At 46.9% G+C, this 19,978-nt stretch overlaps 1 protein-coding gene and 1 long non-coding RNA gene across 5 annotated transcripts in view; one reads left to right on the top strand and one right to left on the bottom strand.

Annotated features, from left to right (window-relative positions):
- The window catches only part of MED25 (mediator complex subunit 25), a 28,326-nt gene that overhangs the window by 3,993 nt on the left and 4,355 nt on the right, over positions 1 to 19,978 (top strand). Inside the window, exons 4-17 of one of the 4 annotated variants that reach the window (XM_083408163.1) lie at positions 338 to 462; positions 1,287 to 1,385; positions 3,153 to 3,273; positions 4,678 to 4,834; positions 6,191 to 6,321; positions 6,412 to 6,505; positions 7,205 to 7,401; positions 9,057 to 9,179; positions 9,281 to 9,366; positions 11,546 to 11,603; positions 13,659 to 13,766; positions 14,906 to 15,079; positions 17,561 to 17,662; positions 18,385 to 18,459. In XM_083408163.1, the coding sequence (XP_083264289.1) occupies positions 338 to 462; positions 1,287 to 1,385; positions 3,153 to 3,273; positions 4,678 to 4,834; positions 6,191 to 6,321; positions 6,412 to 6,505; positions 7,205 to 7,401; positions 9,057 to 9,179; positions 9,281 to 9,366; positions 11,546 to 11,603; positions 13,659 to 13,766; positions 14,906 to 15,079; positions 17,561 to 17,662; positions 18,385 to 18,459 (1,650 nt within the window). The remainder of the gene's footprint in view (positions 1 to 337; positions 463 to 1,286; positions 1,386 to 3,152; positions 3,274 to 4,677; positions 4,835 to 6,190; positions 6,322 to 6,411; positions 6,506 to 7,204; positions 7,402 to 9,056; positions 9,180 to 9,280; positions 9,367 to 11,545; positions 11,604 to 13,658; positions 13,767 to 14,905; positions 15,080 to 17,560; positions 17,663 to 18,384; positions 18,460 to 19,978) is intronic. The other 3 variants (XM_083408160.1, XM_083408162.1, XM_083408161.1) reach the window with 3 other exon arrangements.
- Positions 17,896 to 18,370, bottom strand: LOC310661825. The gene is made up of 2 exons (XR_014504138.1): positions 18,145 to 18,370; positions 17,896 to 18,114 (listed from the first exon to the last, which is right to left on the bottom strand). It is a non-coding gene; the product is annotated as an uncharacterized lncRNA (long non-coding RNA).

The following is a 19,978-nucleotide window of genomic DNA, read 5'->3' as shown; positions in this document are numbered from 1 at the left end:
TAAAATGGCCTTTTCAATAATGAGAATGGACAGATTCCCTTCTCATGAAGATTGATCAAAGCACTGAGGAATAGTCAACATTGTGCCCTCCGGATTTAATAGACTACAAATCCCATCACCCCTGACCATTGGCCAAACTGGCGGGGAAGGATGGGAGCTGTACCCTCCATATCATCTAGAGGGCACATGTTGGTTACTTTAATGGAAGCCAAAGCTCCTGATTTGCGACACAGCCAAGCAGAAGACCAATGTCCCTTCGTTTGATAGTCAGGGTACTGAAAATTTGGCCCAGAGCTACCCTATCTAACCAGCTTCTGCCTCCCATCCTCATCTACAGTATGGTGGTACCCAATACAGCCTGGTGGTGTTCAATACGGTGGACTGCGCCCCTGAGTCGTATGTGCAGTGCCATGCACCAACTAGCAGCGCTTTCGAGTTCGTCACATGGCTTGATAGCATTCAGTGAGTCTGGGACAGTACATTATGTTCTTTTATTGGCTGCATTGTGCTACACAAGGGTTGCATTTTCGTGTGTAAGGGCTTAATACTGAAGAGGAATCTGATGTCTTGTGACTTTTTGCAATCAGGAAATACGTCTTGGCATAACAGCACAGCAAATGTTATGGGGGAATAATGTTCAGTTGCCCTTAGTTTGGGTCCATGGCCTGCCTCACAATTATCTTTCTCCTCTGCTTGTGTCGCATGCTGAGGCCTAGGTTCATCTATGAATAGAATGGCCTGGTTGGGAGATGGATGGGTCATCCAATTCTGAGTGATGGAATAGAAGGAAAATCTTCTGGGTTTTCTAGGATTGGTAGCCAAGGTCTTCAAAGATTCCTGAGAAACATGTGAAGTACAGAATATGAATCTTGAAGACTCCATGGCTTCACAAATATTTTATTAGCCCTTTCAACTTAATCAAGTTTAAATGATTTGGGTGGTGGACCTGGGAAAGAATCTCTGCACAAAAACTTAGGAGATCCACTGTCAACTGGAGTAGACCAGCCTTCTTCAAGCTGGTGCCCACCAGATGTTTTGAGCTACAACTCCTCTCAGCCCTAGCAAGCAAGACAAAAGGTTGGGGATAATGGGAGTTGCGCTTCAAAACATTTGGAAGTGATCAGGGTCAGGTTGAGGAAGATTGGAATGGCCAATACTGGACTAGTTGGACCAAAAGCTTGATGGTATTTAGCATTTGTGTGTATGCCTGGGCTCTGGGGTTTGAAAAGGAGACCTTTGGTTCCCTGCACTGGTCCTCTTTATCATTTTGGTTCCCCTAATTTCAGATTTGTGGGTGGTGGCGGCGAGAGCTGCAGTCTCATCTCAGAAGGGCTCAGCACCGCTCTGCAGCTCTTTGATGACTTCAAAAAGATGAGAGAGCAAATGTAAGTGGTTTTTGTGTGTGAAGGGAGGGCAAAAAGGATACAATGGGCGTGCATCTGTGTTTAATATTTACAGAACATTAGATGTTTAAAATTGCGAAACCTTTTTGCTTTGCTTTGTGGTTTCCCTAGATCTGGAGTTGTTTTGCAGAAAAAGGGCAAAAACATCAGTCCAGGTTGCAGGCCATATTGAAAACAAACCACTTTTGTTTAATGTGAATGAGCAGTGTGCTGGTGCACTCTTTTCAATGTTCTTGCTCTGCTACTCCCTTCCTCCCGCTGCTGGGATACAAATGTTAGTCCAGCTTGTTATGACCTCTGAACTCCAAACAGACCCCAAGCAGCAAGCCAAGAGCAGACCTTGATCACTACAGTCATACCTTGGTTCTCGAATTTAATTCACTCTGGGAGTCTGTTTGACTCCCAAAACGGTTTAAATACCAAGGTGCGGCTTCTGATTGGCTGCAGGAGCTTCCTGCAGCCAATCGGAAGCCGATTCGGACGTTCGGCTTCCAAAAAACGTTCGCAAACCGGAGCACTCACTTCCGAGTTTGTGACGTTCAGGAGCTGATTTGTTCGACAACTAAGGCGTTTGACTACCAAGGTATGACTCTACGGGGTTGTGTTTCTTGTCATGGTGGTTTTCAGAACCATTTGCGATTTCCTTTGGAAAGTCATAAGATATCTAGAAATGAAAGGTCTCATGGGTGGGGGGTGACGCTTGAGCTTCTGTGCCAACTATGGGAGCTTTTTCATGCCCTTGTTTGTTTGTTTTTTAAATTATGCGCTTCCCGTCTCCTCAAGTGGCTCAGAGTTCCTGGGGCAGCTACACCGTCTGTTGTTGTTTTTAGATGATTTACAAATTGCTTACATTTTGGGGGGGGGGGGGAATATAAGCAGTTTACAATATTTCTTAACATCCTCAATAAAGATCAAATACAAACAATGCTATAAAAGTACCTGTATTATAAAACACCACCGTTAAGTAGGGCATCCTCTTAAACATCAGAATAAATATTAGACATGAAAGTTGACTACAAAAATGCAATGGAAATCCCACATTTAAGAACAAGTTAACTGAACAAAGCATCTTCTAAACTTCAGTATAAAAAAATTCAAGTGGAAATTAACTACAGAACGATATATTCCGTATTTTGATTAACCTAATCGTTATTTTTGGAGAGAGCACAGGAGATACATTCAAATACAGTGATACCTTCCATCTCAAACTCCTTGGCTCCCGAACAAATTGGCTCCCGAATGATTGAAGCCTGGAAGTGAGTGTTCCGGTTTTCGAATGTTTTTTCGGAAGCCGAACATCCGATGGAGCTCCTGCAGCCAATCAGAAGCCACACTTTGGTTTCCAAACATTTTGGAAGTTGAACAGACTTCCGGTACCGATTCTGTTCGACTTCCAAGCTGCGACTGTACTTGCTTTAGTTGCAAATATTGAAGCAGAGTTGAAGGCAGTTTCATCCCTGAAAGCTGAAGGGAAAGCAATTGCTTTCCTGAAAGCTAGGATTGGGGAATCTCCAGGTGGGATGCTCGAGGCTCAGGTCAGCAGGACATTGCAGATGGGCTGATGTGCACCTCCTCACAATCCCTTCTCACTTTATTGCCCCATGGGTTCTTTGAGCATCTTAGTAGTGCCAGCAAAACGCTACATTGCTTTTGAAAACCTAACTGTATCAAAGCACTGCACGCTTGGACCTTTTGGTCCCCAAGACTCACCTGTTTCTCCCCCCACTCCCCATGTTCTCCCCCAAACAGAGGTCCCACACATAAAGTCTGCATCCTAATCTGCAATTCCCCACCCTACCTGCTTCCAGCTGTGGAGAGTACCACATACTCTGGCTACACAACAGAGAATTTGGTGCAGAAGATTGGTGATGTGAGTAGAAGAAGCTTGGTTGAAACTAGACTCCTCGTTTCTCCAGATTCATTCATTCATTCATTATTGTATTTGTATGCAGTGGTACCTCCGGTTAAGTACTTAATTCGTTCTGGAGGTCCATACTTAACCTGAAACTGTTCTTAACCTGAAGACCACTTTAGCTAATGGGACCTCCTGCTGCTGCCGTGCCGCTGGAGCACAATTTCTGTTCTCAACCTGAAGCAAAGTTCTTAACCTGAAGCACTATTTCTGGGTTAGCAGAGTATGTAATCTGAAGTGTATGTAACCTGAAGCGTATGTAACCTGAGGTACCACTGTACCACCTTTTCTTCTAAGGATATCAAGGTGGTGTTCATTGTTCTTCCTCTTCCCCAGTTCATCCTCACAACCAGACCAAGATAGGCTTAGTTCAGGGATATTTTAAAAATAATAATTTTATAAGTCATGCGTCCTTGTTTCTCAATTTGATCCTTTTACGTGGTTTTGCACGTTTTGTGTTACTTCTAGCTTTGTAAGATTTTGTGGTGTTTTATGCATTGTGACTTTTTAATTATTATTATAGTTTAGTCTTTGTCGTAACTGTTAAGTGTAAACCGTTTCATTGTTATTTGCCGATATTCAGTTTTACCGTTTGCTGTTGAACGCCAATAGATTATTGAATATTGCTTTATTTGATCTAAGTTGTTTATTTTAAAATTACGTTTTTATTGTGGCTTTTTTTAGTGTCAGATCAGATTTGTTATGAGGCAAGGGAGCTGGGCATGTTTAGCCTGGAGAAGAGGAGGTTAAGGGGTGATATGATAGCCATGTTCAAATATATAAAAGGATGTCACATAGAGGAGGGAGAAAGGTTGTTTTCTGCTGCTCCAGAGAAGCGGACACGGAGCAATGGGTCCAAACTACAAGAAAGAAGATTCCACCTAAACATTAGGAAGAACTTCCTGACAGTAAGAGCTGTTCGACAGTGGAATTTGCTGCCAAGGAGTGTGGTGGAGTCTCCTTCTTTGGAGGTCTTTAAGCAGAGGCTTGACAACCATATGTCAGGAGTGCTCTGATGGTGTTTCCTGCTTGGCAGGGGGTTGGACTCGATGGCCCTTGTGGTCTCTTCCAACTCTATGATTCTATGTGATGGTCTTCGCTATCTATTCTGTTGCTTCTTCAGCTTGTAAACCGCCTTGCGTGTAGCAACGTAGGAAGGCGGCATACAAATTAAACGCAACATGAAATTGAAAGGAAAGGTGGGCTGCACCATGTTCCCTCCTCTGATCATCTGCCAAGGATTGCTTCCCACACGCCAGTCAGAGTTAGACAGTTCGGGGGATTTGGGGAGCTTTTAGGGGTCTCCTTTCAACATGGGAATGGATTCTTCCTCTGCTCACCTGTTCCACCTCTTTTCCGCAGCGTGGGATCCACTTTTCCATTATCTCCCCCCGGAAGCTCCCTGCGCTGCGCATTCTCTTTGAAAAGGCCGTGACGGGGGGCATGATGGAAGGCCAGCTCAAGGACTACAGCCAGGACCCCCGGCATATGATCCTCATACGCGGCATGGCTCTTCCAGGTAAGATCTGGCCTGGGAGCAAGCTGTGGGCAGGGGCCAAGAAGCGTCACACGCACCCTTTGAGTCAAGAAAGGGTCTTGGACATCTGTTTACTGCAGGGTGATAGCTGTGCATCAGGCTCTAGGACTGTGCTCAGTAACGGCGAACTGTTTTTGGACTACAATTCCCATCATCCCTGACCACCAGCTAGCTAAGGATGATGGGAGTTTTAGTCCAAAAACAACTGGAAGACCCCAAGTTTGGGAAACCCTGTTTGGTAAAGCTTCTGTTTACTGATATTTTTTGCCTTTCCGCTAGTCTGCTCAAGGAGGACAGATCAGTCTCCTGTGCTGGTTTCACACCTGTCAATTCAGAACTCTGTTCTTACTCGTTTCTGCAGTGATCGGCCACAAACTGTCTAATCGGCAGCAAAACGCGTATTTAAACGCAGTTTTTGAACATACTTTACCCTACAACAGCCATTCTCGTATGCATTTTGGTACGTTAATCTTGAGCCAAGAACTGCATTGCAACATTTGGAGAAGCAGGAAACCCGAAAGATAACTGTGTTCTGATCTGCAGAAAGGACTGGGACGTGTGTGTCAGCTCTGTCCCTATCAAGGAACAAAGGACTCAAACATCCCCTGCACTCGGGGTGTTGAGCAGCACTTGGACTAGAGAAGTTGGGCTAAACGAAGATCAAGATAATTTTAACAGTAGAAAATGGGTCAGGGAATTATAGGGACAGAACTACCTAAATTGTATAGAAATTTATTTATGTATGCTACTACAGCAGCAAGATTGCTACTTGCCCAAAAGTGGAAGAAGCAGGGGTTCCAGTAAAGGAAGAATGGATACAAAAACTTATGGAATATGCAGAAATGGTGAAACTTACAGGAAGAATGAGAAATCAAGATAACAAACTTTTTATTAAAAAAAAATGGAAATGGTTTATTGAATATTTACAGATAAATTGTAAACAATAGCAGGATTATTGTAGTAACCTGCAGTTTCATAAGAGTATATATCTACAGTAGACAATTAAATGAGCAAGCTAAAGGAATTTGGATATGCAGAAGATATTAAAAAACAAATTGAAGAAACTGCAGAAAGAGGGGTGAGGAAGTCAAATTTTGAAATGTTAAGTGGATTGTAAAACTAATGAAATGTATTAATTTGAAAAGTATAAATAAAAACTTGTTATTTTTAAGGAATTCAAAAAAAGAAAATGGGGCGGGGGAATGTTAGTCCCTCTTCTGTTACCGGCAGCAGGAGGGTTGAGTCAATGCGCACATCCTGGGGGTGGGGGGGAGAGAATTGCCTGTTGCGCACTTCCTGCTTGATGACTAATATCTCCTCTCTCTTTTCCATTTGCAGTAGGCGGAGGAGCAGCCGCCAACACGCTGCAGGCTAAGCAAGCTGTGCCCCAGCCCCAGCTCCCCACGGTTCCACCCCAGCTCCCTCCCACCCCACCTCAGGCCCTGCCGGCAGTTTCTCAGCCATACCAGGTACATCCTTTGCCCCAGTAGGTGGCGGTGGCAGGATGCCGCCTCCTGAAAGTTCATCCCTCTCCAACCTTGCCCATCTCTTCTTTTTAGGTGACGCCATCGGCTACGCTCACTGCGGCCCAGGCTGCAGCTCAGTCTGCTGTGGAGGCGGCCAAGAACCAGAAAGCCAGCTTGAGCAACCGCTGTGAGTCCCTTGTCTGTTCCCACAGGATTGGGGTTTCTTGGGGAGGGTGCAAGCTAAAGAAGGGTGAGGCAGTGAGATTTTTTGTGGTGGAATACAGTGGTACCTCAGGTTACATACGCTTCAGGTTACAGACTCCGCTAACCCAGAAATAGTGCTTCAGGTTAAGAACTTTGCTTCAGGATGAGAACAGAAATCGGGCTCTGGCGGCACGGCAGCAGCAGGAGGCCCCATTAGCTAAAGTGGTGCTTCAGGTTAAGAACAGTTTCAGGTTCAGAACGGACCTCCGGAACGAATGAAGCACCGTATTTTTCGCTCTATAAGACGCACCAGACCACAAGACGCACCTAGTTTTTGGAGGAGGAAAACAAGGAAAAAAATATTCTGAATCTCAGAAGCCAGAACAGCAAGAGGGATTGCTGTGCAGCGAAAGCAGCAATCCCTCTTGCTGTCTTGGCTTCTGGGATAACTGTGCAGCCTGCATTCGCTCCATAAGACGCACACACATTTCCCCTTACTTTTTAGGAGGGAAAAAGTGAGTCTTATAGAGCAAAAATACGGTACTTAACCCAAGGTACCACTGTAGTTAGGGCCAGAGTTGCCAGCTTGCAAGGGCGATTGGGGTAGGGAGAGGAAATGTCCTGATGTTGGGGTTCATGGTGGCTGGTCCCGTGACCGTATTTCCTTCTGTCTCTTCCATAGTTGCCTCCTTGAACCCCATGCAGCCCGCCTTCAGCCAAGCTCCCGCACAGACCCTCCCCGCAGGCTCCGTACCAGCCCTGCCTCCCAAGCTCCCTGCTTCTTCGCAGGCCAGTCTGGTTTCCACGGTAACAACAGGCTCCGGCCTCCTGGTCCCACAACCAGTACAGGCCCCGCCACCGGCCGGGCCCTCAGCCATGGTATGTACATTAGGCCCCTGGAGGTCTTTGCATGAGATGCGTGTGGGGGGGAGAGGTGTGCATATCTTTGGGGGGGGGGGGAGGCCACCTTGTCCTTCGAGAAGTGGTTGTGAGATGCATGCTTCGCGCAAAGGGTGATGGCCGAAACACTATCAGAGCACTCAGTTTGCAGGGAATGCTTTGGAAAAGGAATGTGCCAAATTCTCCTCTGGGCTCTCAAACCGGCTGCAAGCAACTGGTTCATTTTGCTGTTGCTTTATTCCACCTCCCCACACTTGCCTCTGCACAGGACATAATGCCAAGAGATCCACTTTCTTTTCTTTAATGATTCTTAATTAAAATGCAAACTCAAGAATAAAACAAAATCACAAAAAACAGGTATGAAATATTGAAGCTGAGACAAAAAGAGGGAGGGGGTCCAAAGGGGGGGGGTTATTGGGTTGTCGTTTTTATTCTGATTATGTATTTTGTGGTTTTACATTTTGATTTTATTCTGTGAGCCGCCCTGAGACCTCTGGGTATGGGCCATTATATTAATAAGAATAAGAATAAAAAGAATAAAAATAAATAATAATAATAAAACTTCATTGAGAACAGATATTTACTTACAAGCTGATATACAGATGCTATTTAACCCCAAAGAAGCCTACCTCAAATGCACAGAAATGTATCAAACAAGTGTTGGAAATGTAAGGACTGTGAGGGGTCGTTCTGTCATACGCGGCGGACTTACAGGAAGGCATATATAATGAAATTAAGGACAATCTTAAAGTGACTTTCCCAAGAGGCCAGGATCCTTCCAGCTGGGGATACCAGACAGCGAAATCCCAAAGGAAGCCTCGGCAGTATTTATGTCTGTGACTATACCACAAATTCTGTGTGCTCACAAATGGCAGGAGAAGACAACATCCTCAAAGGAAGAATGTTTGATGGAAATCTTGGAATACACAGAGATGGCAAAATGGATGGCGTTGATAAAAGATACGAATTTAGAATCTTTTAAAGAAGACTGGAAACCCTTTCCTAGTCCACATTCGAAGATCATAGCGAGGTTTGAAGTGTTAGAAAACAGCAGAAACCCATATTAAGGAACATGATAAAGAGGGATGAAATGAAATAAGGTGGAACCTTAAGACGCAGTTGTATGTAATTTGGGTTATAGACATCGATGTCGGGTGAGAGGGAAGTCACTTGTTTTGTTGGAGTACCGTAGTATCTCAGAAGTCAAATGGAATCTGTTCCGAAAGTCCATTTGACTTCCAAAACATTTGGAAACCAAGGCGCGACTTCTGATTGGCTGCAGGAAGCTCCTGCAGCCAATCGGAAGCTGTGGAAGCAGCGTCAAGACGTTCAGGTTCCAAAGAACGTTCACAAACCAGAACACCCAGGTTTGTGGGATTTGGGAGCCAAAGCATTCGATTCGCAAGGCGTTCAGGATCCAGGGTATGACTAATCGTTGAGTAACGAATGGAAATAAGATAAAAGATCATTATAAAAAGAGAACAAAGGTTTACAGATGTGAGAGAAAGCCCTCCGGAAATCAACGGCTTCAGGGCCTGGTCTCAAGAGCGTTGGGCTCCAGACCCTGATAAAACACAGCCTGGGCTCCCAGACATTATGTCTCTCTCTTCTCTGCCTCTCCCCCCACCCCACAGCCTAGTGGCGTCCCTCCCAACAGCATGAACGTGGCTCAGCCAGCGCAGCCACAAATCGGGGCCACGCAGCAGTCGGTCACGAACAAGGTGATAGCGTGGAGCGGCGTGTTGGAGTGGCAGGAGGTGAGAGCTGACTCGTGGCGCGGGGGGAAGGGTGAACCGAGAGCCCAGAACCGGTTTTGCCTGGCATGTTTTGACAGTCTGCCCTATCCCTCTTCCCCCAGAAGCCCAAGCCGGCTTCAGTGGATTCCAACACCAAGCTGACTCGCTCCCTGCCCTGCCAGGTGTACGTCAATCAAGGAGAGAACCTGTGAGTGCCTGTCTGCGGGTCACCAAAGGAGGGGGAAAGTGCGGTGGTCAATGGCTACGGGGCAAAATATAGCGATATTCTGCCTCCACTGTCAGAGGCACCGAGTTTCTGGGCACCGGAAGTAGGGGGAACTCAGCTGTGATCGGGGGCTGCTTGCGGGGTTTCCCATAGGCATATTGTTTAATTATCTGATCGATCGATTGGTTGCATTTGTATCCCATCTTCTTCTCTAAGGATCTCCCAGGCACTAGGCCGGCATTCTAACCACTGCTCCACACTGCCTCTCAAAGGCACCCGGATTTGAATTAGGGGCCTCTCAATCTGCGGTCAAACGCTCTGCCCTTCTGCTGGCCGCTTTGAGGAGACCAGATGAGCATTTGGCCCAATCTAGCGCTGTGGGTTAAACCACAGAGCCTAGAGCTTGCCTAGATCGGTGGTTCGAATCCCTGCAATGGGGTGAGCTCCCGTTGCTCAGTCCCTGCTCCTGCCAACCTAGCAGTTCGAAAGCACGTCTAAGTTCAGGTAGATAAATAGGTACCGCTCCGGCGGGAAGGTAAACAGTGTTTCCGTGCGCTGCTCTGGTTCGCCAGAAGCGGCTTAGTCATGCTGGCCACATGACCCGGAAGCTGTACGCTGACTCCCTCGGCCAGTAAAGCGAGATGAGCACCACAACCCCAGAGTCGGCCACGACTGGGCCTAATGGTCAGGGGTTGCTTTACTTTACCTTAGCGGGGCTTTTCCGAATGCTAAGTTTGAGAGGCGTTGTTTGTGTTGTCGTGTTGAGGCAGCCACGCTGGAGTAAAGACAGACTTAAGATCCTGGAGAAATGGGCATGGGGGGACGCGGTTCAGAGGTAGGTAGGTTTTTGGAAAAGCATTCCAGCAATGCAAGCAGGCAAGGAGCTTCTGATCCCACCTCAGCCATGCTCTTGTTTTGTTTTTAAGGGTGCTTGGGAAGGATCTGGGGGCACAAACGGGTGCACCTGTTTTGTTTTGTTTTTAAATGATATTTATTAGAAGTTTAATAGTTACAGAAAAAAAGGAAAGAGAAAAATAATAAAAAATTTAACAAACAATACATCAAAAATAAAAACAAAAACAAACAAAAAAACCAATACATCAAAACAACAAGAAAAACAAAAACATTTAAAAACACAGCCAATATTTCCATATCTTTACCTTTCATTTACTTGTTTCATCGACCTCCTCACATCTCCCTTTTTTGTATTCTAGTTCAATTAGCTATTTCAGCAAATCCTTTCCATCTTTCTCAGTTTTTTGTTCTATAATTTATCTTAACACAATCTAACTTTAAATTTTCCACTTTGGCCCATTAACAATCAATTTTTGCTTAATTCTTTATAACATTTCTGCTAAAACCATATAACTTCATTCCAGCATTCTTCTAACATTCACGGGTGCACCTGTCTTTAAATTCCAAAAGAATAGCAGCCTCCCTGGTTTGTGAAAATTAACGGGGGAAGGATACATGTGCCGTAACCCGAGGTGGAGAGCCTCTAAACCAGGGGTGGCAAGATGTCTCCAGATCCCACCATCCCTGACTATTTGGCCATGCTATCTGGGGCTGATGGGAGACAGAGTCTTTTTAAAAAAATCTGCAGGTTCCACAAATTCCACAATTTTTTGAGAAATTACCGTATTTTCCCGTCTATAAGACCCCCCCCCCCATGTATAAGATGCCCCCTGTTTTGGGGGACTCCCATTTAGGAAAATGGGGGAAGATGGCCCCCGTGTATAAAACGCCCCCAAATTTTGGACATTCTTTTTTAGGGGAGCGGGACGGAAAAATACGGTAGATCTTATCAGGGTGCTTGGAGCGGAGCCTTCTCGGTGGTTGCAGCTGCCGAGTGGCCTCCTTAGGGAATCCCAATGAGTTTCTCCCTGGCTGATGTTCAAAATGTTGTGAAGATCTCCCCCCCACCCCCGTCCCCAGGAATTTTAAGCTGAATTTGGTAGCTATGTGGATGTGTGATATCTCCCATCAGCGTGTTTCCTCGTTGGATTTTTATCATTGCTAATTGCGTATAAAACATGTTAGATATTTTGTGGCTGCACGTAGCCTTATTTTAAGGGGCAATTAGTACACCAGGTTAATACGCTGTGGTGTTGCTTTGGGGGTGGGCATGCTGCTGACTTGCCTGTTTTTTGCTCCGTTCCAGGAAGGCGGAACAGTGGCCACAAAAGCTCATCATGCAGCTGATCCCCCAGCAGCTTCTGGTAAGGGGCGAGATCGAGGTGGTTGTAGGCGGAGCCTGTCATAGTGTTAGGCTATAACCCAGGGCGGAGGACTTTTTTCCAGCTCAAGGGCCACATTGCTTTCTGTGCAGCCTTCCAGGGGCCGCCTGCCAGAGGTGGGTGAGGTCACAGGCAAAAAATAAACAAATAGCCAGTGCAACTACTAAACCTTGCCATTGTACAGGATGCTGGTTTCAACACACAGTTGCACATCCCTCCCTGTCACGTCTAAAAAGTGGCCGCTGTTTTTTTGATGCTAAAAGAACTAAGTCAGCATGAGTCAGCGGCCTACAATGACTCATGCAACCTTTCACCAAATTGTACCTGTATAGATAGAGTGGTCAGTGTTAGTGTTGGGTGCGGGTTGGTTGGACGGTAGAAAGCTGGTTGCGTTTGGTGTGTGTAAAAGAAGAAGACTTTTTAAGAATAAAAGCAGCAACATTCTGCAAGAAGACTCTTTCTCAAAGACTCTTTTGTGCCAACTAAGGTCCGAGGACTAGGCAACGGAGTAAAAAGGACCTTTTCTTATTCAAACACTCTCACTCCCTACTATTCATTTGTGTAAGAGAAAGGGCCTCATCCAGCCCGCCAGTGCATCCAAGCACCAGTTTAAGACAGTTACAGCCTCCTCTCCTGATTCAAATCACACACAGAGACATAGAACTTGGCGCCATGGGCACACTGATGACGTCATGCCCCCAATCTCCTAATGGCCGCCCCTGAACAGCATCCGTGTTTTTAACGTATCATTTTTGTTTGTTCAGTTTGGTCAGCGATACCTTTAAGCTACTGAGAGATCAAACAGGAGCAACATAAGTTGCACCTGTGCTGCATCAGGTGTGGGTCTCAATCAGCTGCACAACTGAGTTTGAAACTCCCTTGTGCAGCCAATCCCTGCAGAAAACAGCCAGCCCAGCCCTCTTATTTGGCGATTCCCAGGTCTCTTGTGTTAGTTTCTGTTTTGTGCCACTGTGCAGCTGCTTGGAGTCACAGGACTCTGTTTACATTCCAGAGACCTTCCAAGCTGTTGGAAGTCTCACGGAGACGGGAGACGGATGTGACGTACTGGTTTCCTGTTCCTTTGTTCCTTTGTTTCAGTTGCTCTCTGCTTTCCTAGAGAGAGGATGTCTTTTCTGTCTGCGTAGCTTAGAAATAAAACTCTTTGCAATGTTTCCATAAATCTCATCACGTCCGCATGCTGCTGGAAACTCTGCTTAATGGGAACGTGCCTGAGGCCTCATCAAAGGCTCAGGTCGTTAATTATTCTTCAGAGGCGATCCCAAAGGCTCGGCCGGAGGAAAATGAGGCTTTATCAGCTTGGCCGAGCGGAGATGCCGACATCTTGCACTGCAGTTCCCAGACACCCATCAACCAGCTGGCTGCCGAGTGCTTAGGAAGCACCGTGCAAGAGACTTGCAGCCCACCTGCCAGTTAATAATAATAATAATAAATTTTATTTATATCACACCCTCCCCAGCCGAAGCCGGGCTCAGGGCGGTTAACAACAATAAAATAGTACAACATTCTAAAATCATTTCATTATAAAATTAATTCAACTCAAATTGATGGCAACCATTAAGCTAAAGTTCTGTGAAGATTGCCAAAGGAGGGAGTCAGGCTATGCCCTGACCAAAGGCCTGGTGGAACAGCTCTGTCTTGCAGGCCCTGCGGAAAGATGTCAAGTCCCGCAGGGCCCTAGTCTCTTGTGACAGAGCGTTCCACCAGATTGGAGCCGCAGCCGAAAAAGCCCTGGCTCTAGTTGAGGCCAGCCTAACCTCCCTGTGGCCCGGGATCTCCAAGATGCTTTTATCTGAAGACCGTAAGGTCCTCTGTGGGACATACCAGGAGAGGCGGTCCCGTAGGTACGAGGGTCCTAGGCCGTATCCTAGTTATCCTGCAATGCAGTGGTGTCAGGCGATGGGACACAGGTGGGTTGTCAAAGCGGAGTTAGAGATAGCGGATGGGCTCGCCAAAAATTGTTTGGTTTGCTGTGCGCAAGCTCAGGCTCCTAACTGTCCTTTTCCTCTTCCCCTGCAGACAACTCTGGGCCACCTCTTCCGCAACTCGCGCATGGTGCAATTCCACTTCACCAACAAGGACCTGGAATCGCTCAAGGGCCTCTACCGCATAATGGGCAACGGATTTGTAAGGCACTATAGGGGATGGGGGGGAGGCGTAACTCAGGTGATTCGGGTGGCCATCTCCTCTGGGTGGGTTGGGCAGGTCAGGCCAGTCAACATGATTATACAAGCCTCCCATATCTCTCTGCAAACCGACCGAATGATCGGTGCGTCTGGCTGTTAACCAGAAGGTTGGTGGTAGGAGCCCACCCAGGGAAGGCTGCGGGCAGGATTTCTGCATGGCAGGGGGTTGGACTAGATGACCCTTGAGGGTCCCTTCCCAATCTGTGGTTCTGTGACCAAACTCTGAGGATACGCAGAACACAAGGCAAATGCAGGGTTGATTCCCAGTTGCCCCCACCACACTACTTTCTTGCCAGAGTGGCTGTTCAGTTTTGAACATCCCTGATGCAGGAGGTGGGTTTTTCACCCGGAGGGTGGCTTCCCCTGGGAATTCAGTTTCGTCCCATGGGGACACAGTCTTGCAACAGACAAACCTTGGCCATAGAGGGCAGAACCTCCCATTTATAGGCGGAGCTTCTTGGTTATGGGGACGGAACCGTCATCTTCTGAATCGGGCAGCAATAATAATCGGGCAGCAGTAATTATTATTATTATTATTTATTATTTGTACCCTGCCCATCAGACTGGGTTGCCCCAGCCACTCTGGGCAACTTCCAGCATATTTAAAATATAACAAAACACTAAATGTTAAAAACATCCCTATATGTGGCTGCCTTCAGATGCCTTCTAAAGGTTGTATGGTTACTTATTTCCTTGACATCTGACAGGAGGCCGTTCCACAGGGTGGGCGCCACCACCGAGAAGGCCCTCTCCGTGGTTCCCTGTAACTTCACTTCTGGCAGTGTGGGAGCCGCCAGAAGACCCTCGGAGCTGGATTTCAGCGTCCAGGCTGAACAATGGGGGTGGAGAGGAGGAGATGGGGGGGGCAGATAATTTTCTCTGTGGGCCAGATTCTGTAGCACAGGGGTGGCTAACCTGCGGCTTCCCAGCAGGCGTTGCTGAGCTCCATCTCCCATCGCCCCGACGATTGGCCTTGCTGGCCCCGGGGGCTGCTGGGAGTTGGCGCCTCAGCTGCGCCCAGAGGACCGCAGGTTAGCCACCCCTGCTTTAGCAGATGCATCCTTCTCGTCGTCACATGAGCAGGCGGGCTGCGTCCACTTCCCTCACACGACGCCCTGCGAGGTGCGGGTCCTGATGCTGCTCTACTCCTCCAAGAAGAAGATCTTCATGGGCCTCATCCCCTACGACCAGAGTGGCTTCGTCAACGGCATTCGGCAAGTCATCACGAACCACAAGCAAGTCCAGCAGCAAAAGGTGCGGGCAGCTGTTTCCCCTGAAGGCACAGCTCTGTTCTTTTCAGCTGCGTGCACACATTTTTCTCCTCAGAGAATTCTGGGTGTGGCGATTGGTTCAGAAGGGTTTCTGGAAACTGTAGCAATGTGAGGAAGAAACCACAAGGCCCAGAATTCTTTGAGAGGAAAAACATGCTTCAAATGTGCTTTTTAATACAGTGGTGCCTCGCAAGACGAAAAGAATCCGTTCCGCGAGTCTCTTCGTCTAGCGGTTTTTTCGTCTTGCGAAGCAACCCTATTAGCGGATTAGCGCTATTAGCGGTTTAGCGGCTATTAGCGGCTATTAAAGGCTTAAGGGATTAGCGGATTAGCTGCTAAAAGGCTATTAGCAGCTTGGTGCCTTAGAAAAAGGGGGTGGGGAGCGGAAAAAAATCGCAGGAACTTGCAAGACATTTTCGTCTTGCGAAGCAAGCCCATAGGAAATTCATCCTGCGAAGCACCTCCAAAACGGAAAACCCTTTCGTCTAGCGGGTTTTCCGTCTTGCGAGGCATTCGTCTTGCGGGGCACCACTGTAGTTAGTTCAAAGGTATATAGAAATGCATACCCATTGCAAAAGAATCTTTTTTATAATACACAGAAATAAAGCAGCTGCTTAATATAAAGAAAGAACAACGGCTGAAAGGAGAAAAGAATAACCTAAAGAGATACAGTGATACCTCGTGTTACGGACGGGATCCATTCCGGAGGCCCGCCCGTAACGTGAAATGCCCAAAACTCGAAGCGCTGTGTCTGCGCAGGTGCGCAGCGCGATTTGGCGCTTCTGCGCATGTGCGAAGCGCGATTTAGCGCTTCTGCACGAGCGGCAAAACCCGGAAGTAACCCGTTCCGGTACATAATGCGGGACGTAATGCGAAAAGACACAACATGAAGTGGACGCAACACGAGGTATGACTGTACAGAGACAGTAGGGCTGGGCAATTTCTGGTTTTCAACATCGCAATATATCACCAGCTAACTATTGCGATATACTGATATATCACTGTGTCTGAAATAAGGATGGAGCTATGCAGAGGCGTGGGCTGGCTTCACGGTTTTCCCCACCTTGTGATTTTTGCAAAGCACATGCACACATAGTAATTTGCAATATATTGCCAGGTCAAAAACTATGAAGCCGATATCATGGTTTGGATTTCAAATTGGTTTTGTATGATACGTCACCCAGCCCTAAGCAAGAGAATAAAAAGAGAGAAAAGCTTGGAGGAAAGATAAAGAAAGATAAAAGGACTTCCCCCGGCTCTCTGTCCTGCAGCCAAATATAGTATTCACTCATTAAGATTCAACCATTCTGTCGTCTATAAACCAGAATTTTTTCAATCTTCAAATCCAGATATTACAAGTTCACGTTCTCTTTCGTGCAAAAAATCCGCCACATGTTGAAATCTCTATAACTCTCTCAAATCTCATCGCGCACTGTCTCTCAGCTGCCGTTGGGTGCCACAGCCAAAACAAAAAAGCCCCAACATCACAGGCCGTTTCTAGTAGTGTTTCCACATCTGCCTCTGGCCTGTAAGCCTGGGGAGAAGACCCTCCAACATTAAGCTATTGGGCCATGGAAATGACTTGCGGGCACATCAATTAGAGTTTCTAGCCTCCCTCCAACTACAGTGGTACCTCAGGTTACATACGCTTAAGGTTACATACGCTTCAGGTTACAGACCCCGCTAACCCAGAAATAGTGCTTCAGGTTAAGAACTTTGCTTTAGGATGAGAACAGAAATCGTGCTCCGGTGGCGTGGCGGCAACAGGAGGCCCCATTAGCTAATGTGGTGCTTCAGGTTAAGAACAGTTTCCGGTTAAGAATGGACCTCCGGAACGAATTAAGTATTTAACCCGAGGTACTACTGTACTCAGTTTCTACTCCTTGCCTCTTAAAGGTAAAGAGGGAAAGGATTTGCCGAATAAATAAATTGAACTGGAATACAAAGAGGGGAGGTGTGGGGAGGTCCGGGAAACAAGCAAATGCAAGATATGTTATGAAAGATTGAATTGTTTTTAACTGTTTTTCATTTTTGTGTTTTTTCATTTTTCTTTTTTCTCTTTTTCTTTTTGTAAAATCTTAATAAAATATTATTTTTTAAAAAAGAACAGTTTCAGGTTAAGTACGGACCTCTGGAACGAATTAAGTACTTAACCTGAGGTACCACTGTATTTGTTGCATGGCTTTTATGTTTGCTAGCGAACTGCGTACTTCCTTGTGCAGAGGTGGAGATTCATGCCTCTGCCCAGGCATTTGCTCAAACGCCTGCCTTTCCATAAGCCTTTAGCGACAGAAAAGTACAGGCTATTATTTGATTTCTTTATTTTGGCTTTGGTGGTGCCTGGCCAGCTTAGATGGTCTTCTCTCCTGGCTTTGGAATCTCTCCCGTCTCTTCGTTCCCATCGCATGTCCCACCCACCCTCCTCAAGTGCTCATCCTTCTCCTGTCTCTTCCCCTCTTTGCAGCAAATGGGGGGCTCTCAGCCCCTGGGATCCACGGCCGGCGCACAGCCATTCCTGGCCAAGCAGCCTGGCGCTTTGCCAGTGACACAGGGGGTCCAGCAGCAGGTAAGAAGGGGGATGAGAAAAGGGGAAAGAAAAAGAGAGAGAGAGAGTGTGTAGAAGAGACATGAATGGAAGAATGTAGTATTATTCAATATGGAGCAATGGTGGTGGGAAGTTAAAGTTAAAAGAAAAAAAATATGGTTAACATTTATCAATAATAATAATACAATTAGGGAACCTATCTTGGACTTTTCGTAGGAAAAAGAAATTAATGGTTATGAGACACCTTGGCTTAAAAGAAATACTGGATGTTTGTATGGATCAAAAGTTTTAAGTAATCATATTTTCTGGGGGGGGTTTATGTAACCAGCAGATGGAAAACCGTTCTTTTGTTAATGTTTTCTTCTTCTTCTTCTTCTTCTTCTTCTTCTTCTTCTTCTTCTTCTTCTTCTTCTTCTATCTCTTTCCTTTCTTTATTTCTATTCTCCCTTACTTTTCTGTTTTTACTTATTCTCCTTTACTTATTCTGTTTTTACTTATTTTACTTATTATCTTCTGCAGTTGGGATTTTACTGTATTATGGGATAATCTTAATAAAAAATCTTAAAGGGAGAAAAAAATGAAAAAGAGAGTTTGCTCTAGTTGTTTGCCCGGCGAGGGCTGGAAGCAGCCGTAATGAGGAGCAATGAGGGGAGGCTCTCCATTGGCAACCTTGGCATCGCACTGCCTGCGCTCCTTTCTCATTGGCCACCTCCCTGCGTAATGCCCCCCTTTTTTTATTGCAGATGGGTGGGCAGCAGGTGAGCCCTGGCATGCCTCAGGTGGGGATTATGGAAGAGCAGCAACGGCAGCAGGGCCTGGTGAGTCACTTTACAAAAGTGTCTTGGGGGGGGGGGCTCATGCCGCCCTCGGAGCCCCAGTCTTTCATGCAGCTCACCCTCACCGACCCCACGGGGCTGAGTCCTAAAACCCAAAGTGAGATGTATAGGGTAAGGGGGATACCTCTGGGGATTAACCTGGCTGCCTAATATCCTAACGTTTCCGAGCACAATTCAAAGTGTTGGTGTTGACCTTTAAAGCCCTAAACAGCCTCAGCCCCCAGTATACCTGAAGGAGTGTCTCCACCCCCACCCAGACACTGAGGTCCAGCGCCGAGGGCCTTCTGGGGGGTTCCCTCCCTGCAAGAAGTGAGGTTACAGGGAACAAGGCAGAGGGCCTTCTTGTAGTGCCGCCTGCCCTGTGGAACACCCTCCCATCAGATGTCAAGGAAATAAACAACTACCTGACATTTAGAAGACATCTGAAGGCAGCCCTGTTCAGGGAAGTTTTTAATGTGTGACATATGAATGTATTTTTAATCTTTGTTGGAAGCCGCCCAGAGTGGCTGGGGAAACTCAGCCAGATGGGCGGAGTACAAATAATAAATTACTATTATTACTAACTGATGTGGCACTTCAGTTAGAAAACCCAGTACTCTAGCAACACCAACAGGCCTCAATTTTATCTCTGCCACACTTGTTTTCCTCTTGCTGTCTCAAGCTGGCAGAAGCAGGCTAAAGCGTGAGGTAATAAGACAGTTCTTTTACCCATGAGTACTTTTTTGCCAGAAAAAAACCCTGCTTTCTCACAACAGCCTGTCTTCCCTTCAGGCAAACCTCTGTGGTCTAAACCACAGAGCCTCTTGGGCTTGCCAATCGGGATGTCGGCGGTTCGAATCCCCACAACGGGGTGAGCTCCTGTTGTTCAGTCCCTGCTCCTGCCAACCTAGCAGTTCAAAAGCACACCATTGCAAGAAGATAAATAGGTGGGAAGGTAAACGGCGTTTCCGTGAGCTCTGGTTTCCGTCATGATGTTCCGTTGTGCCAGAAGCAGTTTAGTCCTGCTGGCCACATGACCCGGAAAGCTGTCTGTGGACAAACGCCAATTCCCACGGCCTGAAAGCGAGATAAGCGCCACAACCCCATAGTCGCCTTTGACTGGACTTAACAGTCCAGGGGTCCTTTAAAGGTAAAGGGACCTCTGACCATTAGGTCCAGTCGTGGCCGACTCTGGGGTTGCGGCGCTCATCTCGCTTTATTGGCTGAGGGAGCCGGCGTACAGCTTCCGGGTCATGTGGCCAGCATGATTAAGCCACTTCTGGCGAACCAGAGCAGCGCATGGAAACGCCATTTACCTTCCCGACGGAGCAGTACCTATTTATCTACTTGCACTTTGACGTGCTTTCGAACTGCTAGGTTGGCAGGAGCAGGGACCGAGCAACGGGAGCTCACCCCGCCACGGGGATTCGAACCGCCGACCTTCTGATCGGCAAGTCCTAGGCTCTGTGGTTTAACCAACAGCGCCACCCGCGTCCCTAGGGGTCCTTTACCTATAATACCC

This window comes from Podarcis tiliguerta (assembly GCF_965153285.1).
Source record: "Podarcis tiliguerta genome assembly, chromosome: 13".
Classification (NCBI taxonomy): domain Eukaryota; kingdom Metazoa; phylum Chordata; class Lepidosauria; order Squamata; family Lacertidae; genus Podarcis; species Podarcis tiliguerta.
This window is presented reverse-complemented; position numbering and strand designations above follow the sequence as displayed.